Raw genomic sequence first — 20,124 nt, 5'->3', positions numbered from 1 at the left:
ATCTTTAAGGAAAGGGAATCTTCTTAAAATCCTTCAACAGCTTCACACGCTTCAAGATCCCTGTACTTTCACTATCATTCTGGATCTGCCTCACTGCATCTTATAGCTTTGCTTCCATTGCATTTCCACCTACAGCCTTCACTCCATGTCTCCTTGTCTTACCTAAATGTGCTTTGGCCTCTCAAGCTTTTGTTCTTTTGCTTCAGATGGCCCTTCTTGTCTGTTTTCCCTACTAGGCTATCAAGACCATGAGGGTAGAATCTGTATTTCTTTCTACATTGCCAGTGCCTACCAGAGTTTCTGGCACATAGTGGGTTCTCAATAAGTCAAACTCATGATCACATAGTGTGAAGGAGAAGGGAAGTAGCCCCCACATTAGCCAAGTGCTACATTTAAGCAATGCCAGTGAAGATGTGTCTACCTGTTGCTTAAAATCCCGAGCAAAAAAGTAAGCAGTGTTTATCTTATGTGCAGTCAGGAAGTTTTTGCCAACATCTTGTCTGGACCCTGCATCCTTGGGTATACATCTACATCCTCTAGGTCATTCCGTTGGCAGTTCAGGGGTGTTTGAGCTGGTCTCAAAGGGCCAGGCCCTGCCATGGTATGTTTTCTTACCACATTGAATCAGGAAGTGTTAGAGGTCTGTCTTAGTGATCTAGTGCTGCTATAACAGAAACACCACAAGTGGATGGCTTTAACAAAAAGGAATTTAATTTCTCACAGTAAGGTGGGCTAAAAGTCCAAATTCAGGGTATCAGCTCCAGGGGAAGGCTTTCTCTCTTTGTCGGCCTTCTCCTCAATGTTCCCCAGACTAGGGCTTTTCTGTGCAGGGACCCTGGGTCCAAAGGACGAGGTCTGCTCCCTGCACTGCTTTCTTGGTGGTATGAGGTCCCTCTGTCTCTCTGCTTTTATATCTCAAGAGATTGCCTCAAGACACAAACCAGTCTTCTAGGTTGAATCCAGCCTAACACAATCACCACCCATCTTCCCTTATTAACATCACAGAGGCAGGATTTACAACCTACAGGAAAATCACACAACACCAGGAATCATGGCCCAGCCCAACTGATACACACATTTTCTGGGGGGACATAATTCAATCCATGACAGGGTCACACTGTCCATACGGTGACCCCACCAATTAGTAAGGTGTGACTCAATCAGTGTCTCAAGTTTAAACCAATCAGATTAGTAACTCCTTGGCGGAGCTAATATGTGAGGGCAGGCACAAGGATGGAAAAATAAGAAAAGTCCCCACTCCATAGACACAGGCGAAAACATTAGGGTTAACAACTATGCAGTTTGCCCTGCACTGATGTGGTTCCCAAAATGCCGCACTTACAGTGCAAAACCAGGAAAGTGCCAGGCAAACTGCAATGAGTTGGTCACCCTAGAAAACATACAGCCCAGACATGACCTTCCGCTATGTTTTCTTTGTATCCCTGGGTAGCTCAAACCATTAAATGTTTAGTTGCCAACCGAAAGGTTGGAGGTTCAAGTCCACCCAGAGGCACCTGAAAAGAAAGGCCTAGCAATCTACTTCTGAAAACTTAGCCACTGAAAACCCTGTAAAGCACAGCTTTACTCCGACACACATGGGGTTGCCGTGAGTAGGAATCAACTTGACGGCAACTCAATCCTTTCCTTACTAGAAACAGTCTTGCTGCCTACTGTCGCACAGCAGTAGAGTTTGCCTTCACATATAGAATTTACCAGTATGTGTGGTGGATTATTGTGACATGAAAGACAAACAAGCCAAAGGGAACATGGATTTTGAAAAGACGAGTTGCAGAAAATCAGGAATATGTGCTAAGCTTCCTAGGGAAGGAGTATGGCATGGGCCTTGCAGTAACTGCAAACATCTGGGGGAAACGTATCAGTGTGGTGGTTCTCATCTGGCGCATGCTCAGACAGGATGGTTCAGGGTGTAGACTGCCCATGCCTTTTGAGAGGAGGTTGGGGGTGGAGGGGAACCAAGCCTAGATGGTTCTGGGGAAAATAAACTGGCCCTTAAAGGCTGACAATGTATGCCTGGCAGGGAGGTGGCAGACCAAGAAATTGGTTTTACTGGTCTAAGGGAACCAAGGAATTCAAACCCAATCTGAACAGGCATCAGTTTCTAGGTTGGCCAAACTAACAGAAGGCAGTTAGAGCAACTCATTGAGTATCAACAGTTCCCATCAGGGGAGAGTATAGAGCCTATAGCAAGAAAAGATTCTATGAAGGAGATGAGGCATAGAGTCCAGGCCTGGAGGAAGTATCTGGCATGACCAAGGTGAAAGTTTCAGGCTTCCCTACCTGCAAAGTGAGTTCAGAGTGATGCTTCTGTGGATCAACAGCATTAAGTGGTCGAGAAACTAGACAACTGGCAGAAGAAGGTGGTCACTGTTGCAAAGCCCATAGCTGGAGAAAGCAGCTGGGAGGGTCAAAGTCCCTGCTACCTAGAAGTCCAAGGCTGGCTCCAATTCCTCCCACTGTACAACCCAAAGGAAACAAAGTAGTAGAGAAACCAGGTCAGAGGGACATAGGCCAATGGACCAGAAGCAAACCCATGGCTCTCATCTCCAGAGACCTGAGGTTCTCCTCACCTGCAGGCAGGCAGTAGAGGCTATTTTCAGGCACCCTACTCCCCAGACAGGAGGGTTCTCCTGATATCTAGCCTGTCTGACTTCTTACTGGTTCTGGGATTAGCCATATTGGCCAAGACCATCCCAATAAGCCTGGACGAAGGACTGAGAAAGGCAGGGGTTGACAGTCAACCTGAAACTTTGTCTTTGCTCAATCAATATGCACCCTTGAAATAGAAATGAACCGAGGGTTATTTTGTTCATTGGTTTGTTTCAGTTTTTAAATCTACCAGCACAGCCATGCCAAGGGAACAGTGTCTCTACCCTCACGATTTCCTGAATCAGTTGAGTTCTTAGTTCCCTCCACCCTCCTCAGGCCAAGCTGGGGAAGGCAAAGCACAAGTCCATAGGTGATGGTCTGTTCCATCTCCCTCTCTTTGAAGCAGATGGCAGCCGTGGGGAGCTGTCCCAGCCCACTCTCACCATCCAGACTCACCCCTACCGTACCTGCGACCCTGTGGAGATGAGCTACCCCCGGGACCAGTTCCAGCCTGCCATCCGGGTGGCTGACTTGCTGCAGCACATCACCCAGATGAAGAGAGGCCAGGGCTACGGTTTCAAGGAGGAATACGAGGTAAGAGACCAACCAGTGGGAAAACTTCTAGATGGGTTCAGAAGCTTATTTGTGTGCTAAAGCCTTGCTACTCAAAGTGTGGTCCCCAGGCCAGGCACATCAGAATCACCTAGGGACTTGTTGGAAATGCAGCATCTCGGGCCCCAGCCCAGATCTACCAAATCAGAACATACATTTCACCAAGAATTTTAGGTGATTTGTATGCACATTTTATTTGAGAAGCACCACGCTAAAAGATTCATACTTCCTTTTTCTCTCCTTCCTTCTTTCTCTTCCTTTCCTAACTCAGTTATCCCCCAAATTTCTACCCATGTGGAGCCACACCTCCCTTCAATATCCAGTCAATATCGAGATCAAAATAGAATGGCTCTCATACTGTAGAAAACTCAGAAAATCTCTCCTGCCAATGATTTCGGGGAGGCATCTTTATTCCTGGTCGCCTCTTACCCCATATTCATGCCTACGTTGGGTTCACAATCTTCCAACTCAATACCTCATCTTCAACGACTGCTGTCCTCTCTCTCTGCACCTTCTCCTCACTCCTGCATTAGACATCCCTTTCTTTTCTCCTCAAAGCATCTCTACATACAGGATTTGTGGGTAGTGGTTGTTACTGAGGTTTAGGATGAACAGAGGAAGACTGCAGCAGGGTACAGAAGTACCTTAATACAGCACTGTTGTTCTTAACCATTCACATCGCTGGAAAGTCCCCCTAAGGTTCTGCCCTCTTGGCAGCTCTCTCCACCTGCCTCTCAAAAATTCTTTCCTGTATCCTCAAAACTTCCTCCTTTTCCAATAGCCAGGAAAAGGACTCCCAAATTCCTGCCTTTATCATGTGGAACAATTTAGCTTTTTTTTTTTTGTCTCTTTTGTTTCAGGCCTTGCCCAATAGGCCTCTTCTTTTACAAACAAAAAATAAAACAGAAGGAAAAACTCATTAAGATGTTTCCCTCAACCAAAGAGCAGATCACTTCCCAGAAGGAATTCTGCTGCCTTCCTGTGCAGGTCTGCATCCAGCTGCAGCCAGCTGTTACAACAAACATCTCTTTCTTTGCTTTTCACGTCCCCTCTCTCTCCCTCCCCTCCTTCCTTCCCAGAATACCTTTGTAGCATCTACTCTGTGGCAGGCTCTGAGTTACATGGACTAGTTTTTTTGTTTTTTGTTGTTTTTCCTACACGTTAGTGTGTACCCCAGCTGTGTTCAGCTTGTTTTCACTATGTGAAGTGACAACTCATTGACTCAGACATCACACATTTGGAAAGCTTGATAACGCACACTAAGTTTATCTCTCAGGCTACTATGTTCTGAGAAAGAGCTTACCAAGCAACATTTCAGAAGTCTTGTGAAGTCTTGAAAATTGTGCCAACCTGGGGGTCCAGACAGCTGGATAACCATACAATAAACTGTGTGATCTTAGCATATCATTTTCCTGAGTTTTAAAATTCATTAGCTGAATGACGAGTTTGGATAAGATGATTTCTAAGGGCCTGTCTGGTCCTAAAACCTTACGGTAGTATAAAGCATGGTGGCAAGGGGCACGTTTGACACGTTTATGAGTACAAAAAAGTTTATGGCAAAGCATGTGAGTAATTACTAGCTTAGGAAAATCAGCAGTTAATTTCAAATATGGCCTAAGTAAAACAGCATTTTTCATGTACTCAGGCTGCAAATCTTGGAAGGATGTTGGGATAAGAGCTAAAGGAGATCATAGGATGCTTCACATTACCTTATCACCTCCCATATCTGGTTCTTATTTGCTCCACAAGTAAAACTCAGGGGTTGGATGGATGGCCCCAATCCTTTAAAGTAAAGACTGTTCACTGTGGCTGCATGCAGGGGTGTGTGTGTGTGTGTGTGTGTGTGTGTGTGTGTGCTCTCACTAACACACACATGCGGGTCTTTTTGGTGAGGGGTTGTCAAGAGAGCATGTGTTGTTTAGAAAAAAAGCACATTCAGTATCGTGATGGTTTAATAAGTTTTTAGTCATGATACTTAATTTGTTAAATATTAAATATTTCGAATAACATTAAGGAAGGTATGTGACTTATCAGAAAGGGAGACAAGTGGTCAAAGGCTGAGAAGGGCTGTTCTAAGAACTTGGGATCTAAAATGTGGAAGCAGGAATACAGATGTATTTGATTATTTGGGGGCATTTCCTTCCAGTCTATTTTGAATGATACCACTTTTGAAAATGTTCATCCCTGTGCAGTGGGATTTGGGTTGGTTTTTTATTTCTTCTTTGTACCTTTTTTGTATTTTCTAAACTTGTTAGCATGGAAACGAACTGCTTTTGTAAGAAGAGAGGAAACAACGCATGTTATTGCACCATTTGAACTTCACCAGAAATATCTCTAACTCAGGCTAGCCTTGCCCTCAATTAGTTCAAATTATATTAATCAGTTGGCTGGAATGCTTAGTTTATAGCTAATGGCATTTTCTGATTAACTCAGGGTTAATTGGAAAACATTGTTAATGGCAGTCTTCCCACAACGTGTAGTGCCCTTTCCTGGAAGGTAACTGGATATTGCTTTGATCATCCAGGTTCCTGTGATATCTAGAATCTTCATCCTGAGCATAAGAGGCACAGATCTCCTTGAAGGCTCTGTGTCCTATTGAGGAGATAAGACTCCTGGGCCTCTAATCCTGCTCTGGCACTTACATGCCATGTGCTCTTTTTATTGCTGTCACACTTTTAAACTGCTCTGTTTTTTTTTTTTTTTTTTTTCACAAAAAAATGTGTGAATTTGACAAGTTGGGAATTAAGGGACCTCTCAGCTATAGCCTGGACTGAAAGCAATCACAGAGAAACACAAGACTCTAGGAATTGACAAAATACCAATTAAGATGTTTCAACAAGTGGATGCAACGCTGGAGGTACTGACTCATCTATGCCAAGAAATTTGGAAGACAGCTTCCTGGCAAACCAATTGGAAAAGATCCATATTTGTGCCTATACAAAAGGAAGGTGATTCAAAACAGAATGCAAAAATAATCAAACAATATCATTAATATTACACACAAGTAAAGTTTTGCTGAAGATCATTCAAAAGTGGTTGCAGTAGTACCTCAACAGGGAATGGCCAGAAGTTCAAGCTGGATTCAGAAGAGGACATGGAACAAGGGATATCATTGCTGATGTCAGATGGATCTTGGCTGAAAGCAGAGAATACCAGAAAGATGTTTACCTGTTTTTTTTTTTTTACTATACAAAGGCATTAAACTGTGTGGGTCATAATAAATTATAGATAACATTGCGAAGAATGCAAATTCCAGAGTACTTAATTGTGCTCACGCAGAAACTGTACGTAGACCAAAAGGGAGTCATTCAAACAGAACAAGCAGATACTGCATGGTTTAAAGTCAGGAAAGGTGTGCATCGGGGTTGTGTCCTTTCATAATACGTATTCAATCTGTATACTGAGCAAATAATCTGAGAAGCTGGACTATATGAAGAAGAGCACAACATCAGGATTGGAGGAAGACTCATCAACAACCTTCGATATGTAGATAACACAACCTTGCTTGCTGAAAGTGAAGAGGACTTGAAGCACTTACTGATGAAGATCAAAGGCTACAGCCTTCAGTGTGGATTGCACCTCAACATAAAGAAAACAAAAATCCGCACAATTGGACCAATAAGCAACATCATGATAAATGGAGAAAATACTGAAGTTGTCAAGGATTTCATTTTTCTTGGATCCACAATCAACACGCATGAAAGCAGCAGTCAAGAAAGCAAATGGCATATTGCATTGGGCAAATCTGCTGCAAAAGAGCTCTTTCAAGTGTTAAAAAGCAAAGATATCGCTTTGAGGACTAAGGTATGGCATTTTTAATCACCTCAAATGCATGTGAAAGCTGGACAATGAATAAGAAAGACCAAAGAAGAATTAATGCCTTTGAATATGGCGTTGGTGAAGAATATCGAACATACCATGGACTGCCAGAAGAACAAACAAATCTGTCTTAGAAGAAGTACAACCAGAGCGCTCCTTAGAAGCAAGGATGGTGAGGCTTTGTCTCACATACTTTGAACAGGAGGGGCTGTTCCCTGGAGAAGGACATCATGCTTGGTAAGGTGGAGGGTCAGAAAAAAAGAGGAAGACCCTCAGTGAGATGGATTGACGCAGTGGCTGCACAATGGGCTCAAGCATAACAAAGATTATGAGGATGGTGCAGGATCAGGCAGTGCTTTGTTCCATTGTACATAGGGCCGCTATGAGTCAGAACCAACTTGATGACACCTAACAACAACAACTCAGCTATAACAAGCTGTGCCTTCTGAATTTTAATTCTGTTCTACAATCACTCATTTGTTTGATAAATATTTACTGAGCAATGGAATACTATGCAATGATGAAGAACAATGATGATTCCACGAAACATCTCATAACATGGAGGAATCTGGAGACCATTACGCTAGGTGAAATAAGGCAGTCACAAAAGAACAAATATTGTATGAGTCATTATTATAAGAACTCAAGAAAAGGTTTAAACAGGGAAAAAGCATTTTTTGATGGTTATGAGTGTGGGAAGGGAGAAGGAGGACAAATCAGTAGACAGTAGACAAGGGTCAACTTTGGTGAAGGGAAGGACAACACACAATACAGGGGAACTCAGAAAAGTAAAAAAAGAAAAAAAATTATAATAAAAAAATTAAAAAGTAAAATATTTACTGAGTATTTACTATTTCCAAGGACTGTCCTAAACATTTGGGATACAAGAGTGAACAAAACATAGATTCTAGCCCTCATGAAACTTACATGCTATCAAGGGAGACAGGAAATAAACAATAGACTTAAAAATAAGTAAATCATATAAGGCAGTATGTTAGGGAAAAATACTTTTTGCTGTGCGTCTTAGTTAATTGTTGCTGTAATACAAAAAAAAAAAATTTTTTTAATTTTTTTTGTAATAGAAATACTACAAGTGGGTGGCTTTAACAAATAGAAATTTATTTCCTCACAGTTTAGGAGACTAGAAGTATGAATTCAGCATGCTGGCTCCAGGGAAAGGCTTTCTCTTTCTTTTGGCTCTAGGGGAAGGTCCTCACCTCTTTTTAGCTTCTGTTTCTTGGTTCCATAGAGATCTCACATGGCGTGGCATCTATCTTACCCCATTTGGGCTTTTTTGCTGCTTGTTTAATCTGCTCTTTTATGTCTCCAAAGAGATCGACTTAAAACACACCCTACACTAACACTGCCTAATTAACATAACAAAGAAAACCCTATTCTCACAGGTGTAGTAGGATTTACAACACATACTTTTTGGGAACACAATTCAATCCATAACACTGTGTTACAAAGTACCCCAAATCTTAGTGACATAAAACAACCAATTTATTGTTCTCATAAATTCTATGGGTCAGGGATTTGTCAGCTAGAACACCTACATGTAGCCTCTTCAGATGGCTGGGGCTTCCTCATAGCATGGTGGCTTCAGGATAGTTAGACTTCTTACATGGTGCCCCAGAGCGTCAAAGGTGATCATCCTAGCTAACAAGGTGGTAACTACATCACCTTTTGGAACCTAGCCTCAGAAGTCACAGCATCACTTCTACCATATTCTATTAGTTAGAAGCAAGTAAAATCTGCCCAGATTGTAGGGGAAGGAAATAAGACTACATTGGCCAAACTGATCATATCAATATCTTGGGCGGTGGGGGAGGAGTTAAAAAGTTCTACAAGAGCATGTGGAACGAAGATACTATACACTACAATCTGCAGAAAATACATTCTGCCACAAGTATCATGGAAAAAGAAAAGGTAGACCAGGGAAGGGAGATGGTATATTCTTGGGACATAAAGTGAGGGAGGTTCCAATATTAAATAGGTTAGAAAGGATAGTCCTTAAGTTAGAAGGTTAAATTTAAGTGAAGCATTTGCCCAAGCCAATATCTGAAGAAGAGTGTTTGAGATCAAAGGACTAATACACCTGTCATATATAAGGAGGTGGAAAGAGGCCAGGGTGGCAGCAGGAGTGAAGTGAGCAAGGGGTAAAGGTAATAGGAGATGAGATTAGAGAAATAAAAGGGACCTCACCATCATGAAGACTTTGGCCTTGACTCTGAATGAAATGGAAAGTCTCTGCAGAGTTTTGAGAAGACAAGTGGCATGACATGACCTTATAATGAAAGACTCATTCTGGCTCTTGAGTTGAGAATAGAGCATAGGGAGACAAGTGTGAGATCAGAGAGACCAGTTAAGAGGCCACTGCAGTAACCCAGGTGAAAGAAAATAATGACTATGGCCAATGGAAGAGCAGAGAAGTGTTTGTTACTGAATATATTTTAAAGATAGAGCCATCAGGATTCCCTGACAGATTAGACATGGCATGTGAGAGAAAAAGATGAATCAAGGATGACTCCAAGGCTTTGATCCTGAGTCATTGCCACCAACAGAGATGAGGAGCTGCAGGTAGAGCCGAATTGAGGGTGATGGAGCAATTGGGAGTTCACTTCTGAACATGTTGATTTTACAATGTCTATTAGACATCTTAGAGGATATGTCAAGTAGTTAGCTGGGGATATAGGTCTAGAACTTGGGAAAGAGGCCGTGCTGGAAAGAAAACTTTGAAATTTATTGGCATAAAGTGATATTAAAGGCAGGAGATTTGATGAGGTCACCAAGCGACTGATTGTAGACCTAGATGAGGACGAAGGCTGAGCCTCACAGAATTTCAATTTTAAGAACTTAGAGCAATTTCTATGGGTCAGGCATTGGGCTAGGTTCTAGAAACTGAGGAGATGAAATAGATAGGAGCCCTTGCTTGAACTTAGAGTCTATTCTTAGAGATAGACGTACAAACTGATCATTTCAATATTTTGGGAAAATGCAACAATAAGGGTATACCCAGAATACTATGGGAACCTGTGGGGTTTGGGAACATTAAGCCTGAGCTGAGGATGGATGGCCAGTGGCTTTCTGGAAGAGACAAAAACTAAACAGAAGCTTGAGAAATAGGAATAACCAAATGACAGCAGCAAAGAGTGTTCCAGGCAGGGGAAATGGAATGAGCTATGGCACGTGGGTGCGCACAGCAGGTGAAGTTAGGGGAACCATAGCAGTTGGATATTCTTGGAGCATAAATTACGGGAGGGGCAAGGAGGGAGATGGGGCTCAAATTGTCCCCAGGGGCAAGAATGGAGTGGGATATCCGTCAGGCTAAGGAGTTTGGATTTTATTCAAGGGCCTTGGGGAGCCATTGAAGAGTTTAAGCAGGATTTTTAAGGATGGGTTTGTGTTTTAGATATAGCTGCCTGGGGTGGATCACAGCAGGGAGACCAAAGGCAGGTAGGTGGCCAGGGCAGTAATTCATAGAAAAGATGAGACTGCCCAAACCAGGATACTGGGCCCACAGCCCAGACAAGCCCACTCATATTCTCTGCATATAGAGCCATAAAATCAGCTTATTCTCTTTGGCATTAAAAATTGAGTCTTTCTACATATTTTACGTTCAATTATTTGAAGGAATGTATAAATTATCCTGGATTGAGATTCAAAATGCCTGGATTCAAGTCCTGTCTCTTCCATTAATTATCTGAGTGACCCTGATCGCCCAGGTCACTCCCTGGTCACTCCCTCTTTCTGGGCCTCAGTTTACATATTTATGCAATGAAGGTGAGGGGGTTGGCCAAAGTGGTCAATGAGCTCTTCTCTCTCTGATATTCTTTGAGTCTAAACAGAAATCAATTGGCCAGGCCTGGGATGGGGGCTGCCCAGCTGGGCCTTCCTCCCACTGAGAGTCCCACTGGACAAAAACCCTCTAGGGCCACGCCTCTATAGTTATATTTCAACTCCTAACAACTGTAATTGACCAGGGGCCTTGAGCTCCTAATAATTCAAGGAGGCCTAAGGCAAATTAACTTCACTAGCCATACATATCTGAGTCTCAGAAGTTTTTAATCTTGGATACACATTAGAATTACCTGGGGAAAAAAAACCTCAGAAAAATTAAATCAGAATCCCAGTAATGGAGGAGGCAGTGGCATGGGGCTACAGGCAGAGGGGTAGGGGTTGGGAACCCAGGCATTAGTGTTGTTTAAGCTCTCCAGGTGACTACAATGTACATTTGAGGTTGAGAGCCACTAACCTAAGGAGACCCACAGAGTCCCCAAAGGGCCCCTGCTTGTGCCCACAGACCATCACCTCACCTGCTCTGCTTGCTGCAGGTCACATCTGATGCCCATGAAGCCACTTGATGACCCTCAATTCTAGCCCTGCTGATGGAACAGAGTCACATTTAAGTCAGGGGCTTCTGCACATGATTCTGGACCATAGAGTCCCTCCTCTACCCAGTCCACTTCCCCCAACCCAAATTCTCCCACCTTCCCTAAAAAAAAAAAAAAAAACTAAGCATACCAGCAACTGAATGCCAACAGTCACCAGCTGGAGAGTGGGATGGTCTGTGTAACAGCCATCATAGTAAAAAGAGTAGTGGGTTTGGGGCAAATGAGCGATAACAGGAAGAGGCGGTTCTGAGATGGAGAGAAGGAAGAGAAGCGTCTTTACTGCCAATCCTATCCAGGCAGTCTGTCATTGTAATGAATGGATGAGCCCAGTAGGGCAACCAGAAGGTATCTGGTTATTACAGCGCCATTAAGACTATTTAAGGCAACAAGGAACAGCTGTGAGGAATATGATGCAGTCTAATGAAGAACAAACATTTGTTCACTTTCCGGCTCTGGGTGGACACGCTGTGAAGATGAATTTTGTGGGGAGAGGCCAGTGTCACCATCTTTCTTTTTAGTCATCTATGTTGATGGCAGGCAGGCAGCTTTCTAATAGGGTGTAAACATGGAGATGGATGCTTAAACATGGAGATGGATGCTTCAGGTCATCCTATGGTGCCCTCTTCTCTGCTCAGAGCCACCTACAGGCACACCCTCTGCTTCTTCTACAATGTTTTCCCTCCTGGTTTAGTAACAATCATAGAACATCCCCCTGAAGGTGACACTGGAGAGTCATCTCCAGGTCCTCATTGTGCAGATAAGAGCAGTTCTGGGTAGGGCATGAGGAATTAGTGGCAGAAGCCCAAATAATGAAAGAGAAAACCAGGATTGTTTTTCAACTCTGGAAACTCATGATGACCAAAATAAGAAAACCTGGGCTCCCCCTTCTCATTTCACGCCTCCCCTCTGGATTACAATAAAGCAGAAAACGGGCCACTCCTTAAAGGGTAGCCAAAAGGCATCAGTAGCCCTTGAGTTTAAGACTTGGAAGTTTTTCTGGTAGGAAAGAGCTCATGGAGGAGAAACTATTAACTCAGTCCTTTCCCTTTTAGCCTACTTTTATTGTGCAACTTATAAATTCTGTGTTTAATACAGGAACTCTCTCCCCAACCAAGTGAGCAATTTTCAGGTGATACTGTAGAAAAATCCCTTAACCAAGAGTTGCAACCCGGCTCTCAATCTGCCCCTAACATGCTGGGCGCTCTTGGGAAAGACTCTTCCCTCTCTAGATCCCAGTTTCCTGTTAAGTGTCTGACCACACGGTTGGCATGGAACCAGGGCTTCAAACTGGTTTGTTCCAGTTTGAACCGCTACTGAGAATTTGCCTTTCTAACAAGTTCCCAGGTGATGCTAATGCTACTAGTTAGGGACCAATTCTGAGAACCACTAGTAAAGTGGTGATTTTCAAATTATATTGTACATAAGAATCACCCGGGGATCTTGTTAAAATGTAGATTCTGATTCAGTATATCTGGGGTGGACATGAAAATTCTCAGCGGGGGTTTGAACCAGAACAATCAGTTCAAAGCCCTATGTAGAACACTGAAGCTTAGTATATTCTATATTAATAAGCATTAACTTGACCAGAAATACTTACCGTGTGCCTACCGTGTACCTTGCAGTGCCTACTGTGTTAGGCACTGGAGATAATTAGAACACTAAACAAAGAAAATAAAGGCCCTGTTTTGAAGGAAGCGCCCAGTCTTACCACACATGTAATTACTTAACAGAACTCTACTGAAAATGCTTTGGAGACAGAGGGGTAAGGGCAGCAGAGGCCAAGGTGTAGTCTTTTTGTTTTTTTTGTCGGTTATTACCGCCAAGAGCAATGAGTGAGACTTCACAAAGGATAAGACAACAAGTCAAAAAAAAAAAGTGAAAAAGGCTAAGTACAAGAATGCATGTGTGACAGAGGGAACAGCGAAGCTTGGAAACAAACAAAAAATTTGAACCTAGGATGCAGTGAGTTTATGTTAATGGAGGGGGAGCAACTCGGAAAAGGAGGAGGATAATGGTTGTACAACTCGAAGAATGTAATCATGTCACTGAATGGTACATGTAGAAACTATTGAATTGGTGTATGTTCTGCTGTGTATATCCTCAACAACAACAAAAATAAAATCCCAACCCCAGTGCCGTCAGAATAAAATAGATTATATTAAAAAAAAAAAAAAAAATCGAAATGCTGCAAGCCACCTTTTAGAAAGGGAGTAAAGATGTCTGCACATGAAAAGAGAAATAAAAGTGAAACCAGATGGAGAGAGAAATAGGAATTTTACACCGCCTGTGCAGTTTTCCTGAACAGAATTAGCACGGCAATAACTGCTGCCTCTGACAGGTGGCCCATACTCTTAGCTGACTTCAAGTTTGGGACAGAGCTATTAGTTCAGAAACAGCTGCCCAGAAGCTCAGGCATGAGGATAGAAACAATGTGTGCAAGAGACTGGAGTCTGTGGCTAGACTGGGTACCCCCTATCCAGCCATTCAAGATTCTAGACTCAGGGCTTGGAGGGTCAGAGGGGGTATACTACTTCACTGAGCTATAGGATTCTTGGAGGTAGGACTGGGTCTTACTTATCTGGTGAAATTCCTGGTGAAAAACCGTAAATGATTAAGGATAGTTCCATCCAGGGAAAAAAAAAGCAGCATTTTTTAAAGAAGAAAACAACAGAGGAAGACCTTCGTATCTGTGGACAGCCTCTACGGGTGTGCAGAGGATCTTGCCTTTCAGTTTTATGTTGAGCCTTACTGTCTCTAACAGTGGTTCTCAAACTGTGACATGTGTCAGAATCACCTGGAAAGCCAGTAAGGGACACTGAGGCCCAGACTCGTTGATGTAGAAAGAAGCCGATCCTCTGTAGTTTACCAAAGTCCTTAGGCGATTCCTATACCTACCAAAGTTTGAGAACCACTGGCCTGAACTTTGTCTTGTAAAAGAGACTGACTTCCTGCTTTCAAAGGGAGCTTTGTGACTCTACACACAGACATACACTTAACTCTTCTGCCTTGATCAAAGCTCCTGTCACAGACAAATGCCCCCATCTTGCTGCAATCTGATTTTCTACTGAGCTTCACCATAGAACTCATAAATTACTGTCTATTTAGTGACATGGTACACAATAATATTTGCTCTCCTGATGCCACTCTTGAGTAGACATCATTAGTCATCCCCTCCTGCCTTCTCTGTCCACATTTGTAATCCCTAAGGCATTTGCTTTGTAGAACAGAAGGAGGTGCTTGTTGAAAACTTGGCCTCTGCCGAGCCACCACTAGCTCATACAACATTTTTGAGTGAAATTAGCAAAATGCAGTGTGTACCTGCCTCCAAAAACTTGATTGTCTTCCAGGACATTTTTATAATATACTGCACACAGAAATCTCTAATGCCTAGGTCATCCACAGCACAAGAGCACATCTAAGGAGGCATCATACACCGAGTTGACAAGGCATGGTGCCTCCTTAGACGTGGTGGTCTTGTGTTGTGCACAATCTGCACAGCCATTCATGAGACCCCCTCACCATCCACCTGCTGGCCAAAGACTTCAGTACACCTGGGTGCTTACTGAACCCATTGACCACAATTAAGACCACAAATGAGAGTAGACCTTAGGCTCCCAAACAGCTCATGAAAGTCTTTCTCATTCCTTGCATACTATGGGTCACCTATACATAGGGTGACCAACATGCCCCGGTTTTCCCAGCACTGACCCAGTTTTAAAACTGAAAATTCTGCCTCCCAGGAGCCCCTGGTTCCAAGGCAAACTGGGATGGATGTTATAGTAGCCACCATCTTTGTTCTTGTGAGTATAAACTGTGGGTGTCTCTGATGGGGGGGCAGAGAGTGGATTCTGGGAATAGGTGAAGAGAGGCTCACTATCATATCCTTGGGAAAGAATGGGATGGAAAAGTCTCTAAGCGCCTGCTATGCACCAGGCATTTGCTAAGTACTTACAGGCATTATATCATTTAATCACTAATCATCACAAAACCCTGTGGATGTATTATTTTTTCATTTTTGAATTTATATACTGTAAAATTCTTTTTTACTTTATTTTATTTTTGGTATAGTTCTATGAGTTTTAACAAATATGTGTAAACACCAGCACAATCAGATATATGAGTTCCAAGACCCTAAAAATTTCCCTCATGCTGCCCCTTTGTAGTTAAATCCTTCCCTTAATCCTAACATGACGGATGTATTATTAACTTAGTTTTCAAAAAAGTAAATGGAGACTTGGAGTGGTAAAATGATTTACAGTGAAAATATCAAACCTTCCAGTCCACTTTTTGTGAAGTCCTGTCTTTTTCCAAAGTCCTATCTTTTTCCTGGCTCGTGCATACCATCTAATAGAGTGCCAGTCACACAGTGTACAAGAGATATATCCTGACAAAATAAATCAATGAAAGACCCAGCTAAAATGGCACTTACTGGTGAAGACTCTCCAGAATCTTCCTGCACCAGGAAAGTACAGGGCTGGACAGGGGAGGGTGGGAAATCCTGGTGGGCTGGGGTGATCATGGAGTAAGCCACCCTCAGCTCTTCCCTGAAGCATCAGCCAGGAACTGCCTGCTCAGCAATCCCTGGGCCTGGTTTTGCTGCACCCCAGGGCATATCATATCCAATTACCTCCAGGGATACAGTCGAGCCAAGGAGAGTGAGGGGAGGGGCATCCTAGCTGACAGAATTTGCTGAGGATAGTGGAGTGTACAGGTAAGTGAAATGGACCAAGACACCCTCAGCCTTGGAAGTTCTTGGAAGCTTTACATTCTGACAGCTCACTATTCTTGGCATAACTCAAAAAGGTTTAAGTACAAAGAACAATGTCTAAAGAAGGGTGGCAAGTTTCAGAGAGGACCCTCTTAGCTCAGGAGGGCCAAACTGATAGGTAGGAGAAGGAACCTACCAAGCAGGCATTGATTCAGGGACAATTCTCAGTTCTAGCAGGGAATTAAAGTATTAAGTGGGGAAACTGAGGCAGGTTGCACATGTCCTGTGGACTGACTGAGTCATCACAGCAAAGCATAGGAATCCTGTGACTTGTAATCATGTGGTCTGAGCCTCGCATTGGCTTCAGGGTCCTTAAATCTATGGCTGGGTGTCTGAGTCAGTGGGCAGGTTACAACCACAGAGTCTGTATTAGGCATCAGATGATAATTTTATCCTAAAATCTATGAAGCCTGTCAACAGGATGAAAGGAGGTTTCCAGTGATGAGTGCTCTCAGCCATTTATCATGACACTGCACTGTCTCAGCCTCCCCATCTTAAAAAATGTCCAAAGCATTTCCATTGACTCACATTCTTGACCATAGTCCACAAGACCCTGATTGAGCCCCTTGTCCCACCCACATTATATGTCATTCTATTCCTTTTATTCTCTCTGCTCTAGCAGAGCTCCCTTCAACCTCTAGAGCACAATAAGCCCACTCCATCTCAGGACATCTGCAATTGCTGTTCTCTCAGCCTAGAACACTTTCACCCAGCCCTTGGCATGACTGAATTCTACTCGGCATTTAGTTTTCAGCTCAAATGTGTCAGCCAGAGATCAGCAGGAAGACACCTGTAGTTGAACAAGTTGGGTTTATTGTTGCAGCAAAGGAAAGGGAACACGTTTGGGAACCACAGGGCATCTCAGTAAAAGGATATTAAAACACCAGTTGCCGACGAGTTGATTCCAATTCATGGCAACCCCATGTGTGTCAGAATAGAACTGCACTCCAGCCCAACATTACTGGCATGAATCAGAAAAACAGAAAATAACAAATGCTGGAGAGCCTTCGGGGAGATTGGAACTCTTAGGCACTGGTGGTGGGAATGCAAAATGGTACAACCATTTTGGAAAACGATATGGCGATTCCTTAAAAAGTTAGAAATAGAAACACCATATGATCCGGCTATCCCACGTCTACGAATATATCCTAGAGAAATGAGAGCCATCATACAAATATGTATATCTCTCATGGATTGAATTGTGTTCCCCAAAAATATGTGTATCAATTGGGCTAGGGCATGATTCCCAGTATTGTGTGATTGTCCACCATTTTGTCATAGAATGTGATTTTCATATGTGTTGTAAATCCTAACTCTACAATGCTAATGAGGTGGGATTAGTGGAAGTTATGTCAATGAGGCAGAACTCAATCTACAAGATTAGATTGTGTCTTAAGCCAATCTCTTTTGGGATACAAAAGAGAGAAGCGAACAGAGACGGGGGACCTCATACCACCAAGAAATCAATGCTGGAAGCAGAGCGCATCCTTTGGACCTGAGGTCCCTGGGCAGAGAAGCATCTGGTCCAGGGGAAGATTGATGAAAGGACCTTCCTCCAGAGTTGACAGAGAGAGAAAGCATTTCCCTGGAGCTGGCACCCTGAATTTGGACTTGTAGCCTACCAGATTGTGAGAGAATAAATTTCTCTTTATTAAAGCCATCCACTTCTGGTATTTCTGTTATAGTAGCACTAGATAACCAAGACAACACCCATGTTCACTGCAGCATTATTCACAATAGCAAAAAAGATGGAAACAACCTAAGTGCCTATCAACAGATGAATGGATAAACAAACTCTGGTACATACATACAACGGAATACTATGTGCAATAAAAAACAATGATCAATCTGTGAAATATCTCACAACATGGATGGATCTGGAGGGCATTATTCTGAGTGAAGTAAGTCAATCACAAAAGGACAAATAGTGTATAAGACCACTATTTTAAAAACTGATGAAAAGGTTTACACACACAAAGAAACAATCTTTGATGGTTACAAGCCTGGGGAGGGGTGGGGGGAAAAGACACTAACTAGACAATAGATAAGTGGTACGTTGATGAAGGCTAAGACAGTACACAGTACTGGGAAGCCAGTACAACTTCACCAAGGCAGGGTCATGGAAGCTTTATAGACACATCCAAACACACTGAGAGGCCAAATTACTGGGCTGAGGGCTGGGAGGACCATGGTCTTGGGGGACATCTAGTTCAATTGGCATAATGTAATTTATAAAGAAAATGTTCCATACCCTACTTTGGTGAGTAGCGCCTGGGGTCTTAAAAACTTGTGAGCAGCCATCTAAGATACTCCACTGGTCTCACCACATCTGGAGAAAGGGAGAATGAAAAAAATCAAAGGTACAAGGGAAAGATTAGTTCAAAGGACTAATGAACCATAACTACCACAGCCTCCACCAGACTGAGTCCAGCACAAGTAGATGGTGCCCAGCTACCACCACCGACTGCTCTGACAGGGATCACAATAGTGGGTCCAGGACAGAGCTGGAGAAAAATGTACGACAAAATTGTAACTCACAAAAAAGATCAGACTTACTGGTCTGACAGAGACTGGAGAAACCCCAAGAGTATGGCCCCCTAGACACACTTTTAACTCAGTACTGAAGTCACTCCTGAGGTTCACCCTTCAGCCAAAGATTAGATAGGCCCATAAAACAAAATAAGACTGAATAGGCACACCAGCCCAGGGGCAGGGGCAAGGTCAAGAAGGCAGGAGGGGATAGGAACACTGGTAATGGGGAACCCAAGGTGGAGAAGGGGAGAGTGTTGACATGTGGTGGGGTTAGCAACCAATGTCACAAAACAATATGTGTATTAATTGTTTAATGAGAACTACTTTGCTCTCTAAACCTTCATCTAAAGCATTAAAAAAAAAAAAAACTGCACTCCATAGCGTTTTCAATGGCTGATTTTTTGAAGTAGATCTCCAGGCCTTTTATCTGAGGTGCTTCTGGGTAGACACGAACTATCAAGCTTTTAGTTATCAGCGGAGCATGTTAACCATTTACACCACCCAGAATTCTAAGAGAATGTCAGAAAGGACTTAAAGGATTTTGGCTTGTGTTAGGTGAATTACGAGAGGTGTAGGGAAGTGGGGCTGTGTTCTGGATTGTATGCTATTCAGAAGTAGTAGGATTGGATATCTTAATTAACTTAGCTCAAAGAAGAGAAATCTAGATAGAGGCTGAAGCTGTAATTGGAAAAGAAATAGCAATAACTCATATTAACCAGGACAAGGGAATGTTGGGTCACTTTATTGCCTTGGACAATGTTCATGTTTTTATCTGTGTTCAGAGATGACTATAGAGTAATTGTGTTTTGGTCTTACTCCATCTCAGTCACAAAGTGGCCTTGTTTGATGCTGGTGCTCTGTGAAACTGTTTATGTTCAACAGGAGAACATTAAGGCCTACCTATGAGTGCCAGGCCAGTTCTTGGAAGTCAGGAGCTGCCTTTCTCAAATGTCATCTTTTCAAAGAGTCCTGCTCCATCCACTGTTGTTCTGTGCTGTCACACTGAATCCAACTCATAGTGACCCTACAGGACAGAGTAGAACTGCCCCATAGGGTTTCCTAAGCAGTCATCTTTATGGGAACAGATTGCCAGGTCTTTTCTCCCACAAATCTGCTGGTGAGTTCAAACTGCTGAGCTTTCGGTTAGCAGCCTAGTCCTTAACCATTGCGCCACCAGGGCCCCTGTGCCTTCATAGCACATATTATAAACATTGTCTTGTTTGTTTACTTGTTTATTGTCCGGCCCCTCCCTCTCCCAAGTAGAACACAAACTTCATGAGGGCAGGGATCTTGTCTATCACAGCCGTTAGTTACTGTATGTCTAGGGATTAGCACAGTGCTTTGCATCCAGACGCTCAATGTGGAAGGAAGGAAGTGGGGGGCGGGGAGGAA

At 43.1% G+C, this 20,124-nt stretch overlaps 1 protein-coding gene across 1 annotated transcript in view; it reads left to right on the top strand.

Moving 5' to 3' along the window:
- The window catches only part of PTPRT (protein tyrosine phosphatase receptor type T), a 1,291,533-nt gene that overhangs the window by 1,184,251 nt on the left and 87,158 nt on the right, over nucleotides 1-20,124 (top strand). Inside the window, exon 16 of the mRNA XM_064276097.1 lies at nucleotides 3,011-3,201. Within this exon, the coding sequence (XP_064132167.1) occupies nucleotides 3,011-3,201 (191 nt within the window). The remainder of the gene's footprint in view (nucleotides 1-3,010; nucleotides 3,202-20,124) is intronic.

The sequence above is a fragment of the Loxodonta africana genome, chromosome 24 (assembly GCF_030014295.1).
Source record: "Loxodonta africana isolate mLoxAfr1 chromosome 24, mLoxAfr1.hap2, whole genome shotgun sequence".
In the NCBI taxonomy this organism is placed as follows: Eukaryota; Metazoa; Chordata; class Mammalia; order Proboscidea; family Elephantidae; genus Loxodonta; species Loxodonta africana.
The sequence above is the reverse complement of the archived record's forward strand: the minus strand, read 5'-3'. Positions and strand labels throughout refer to the sequence as shown.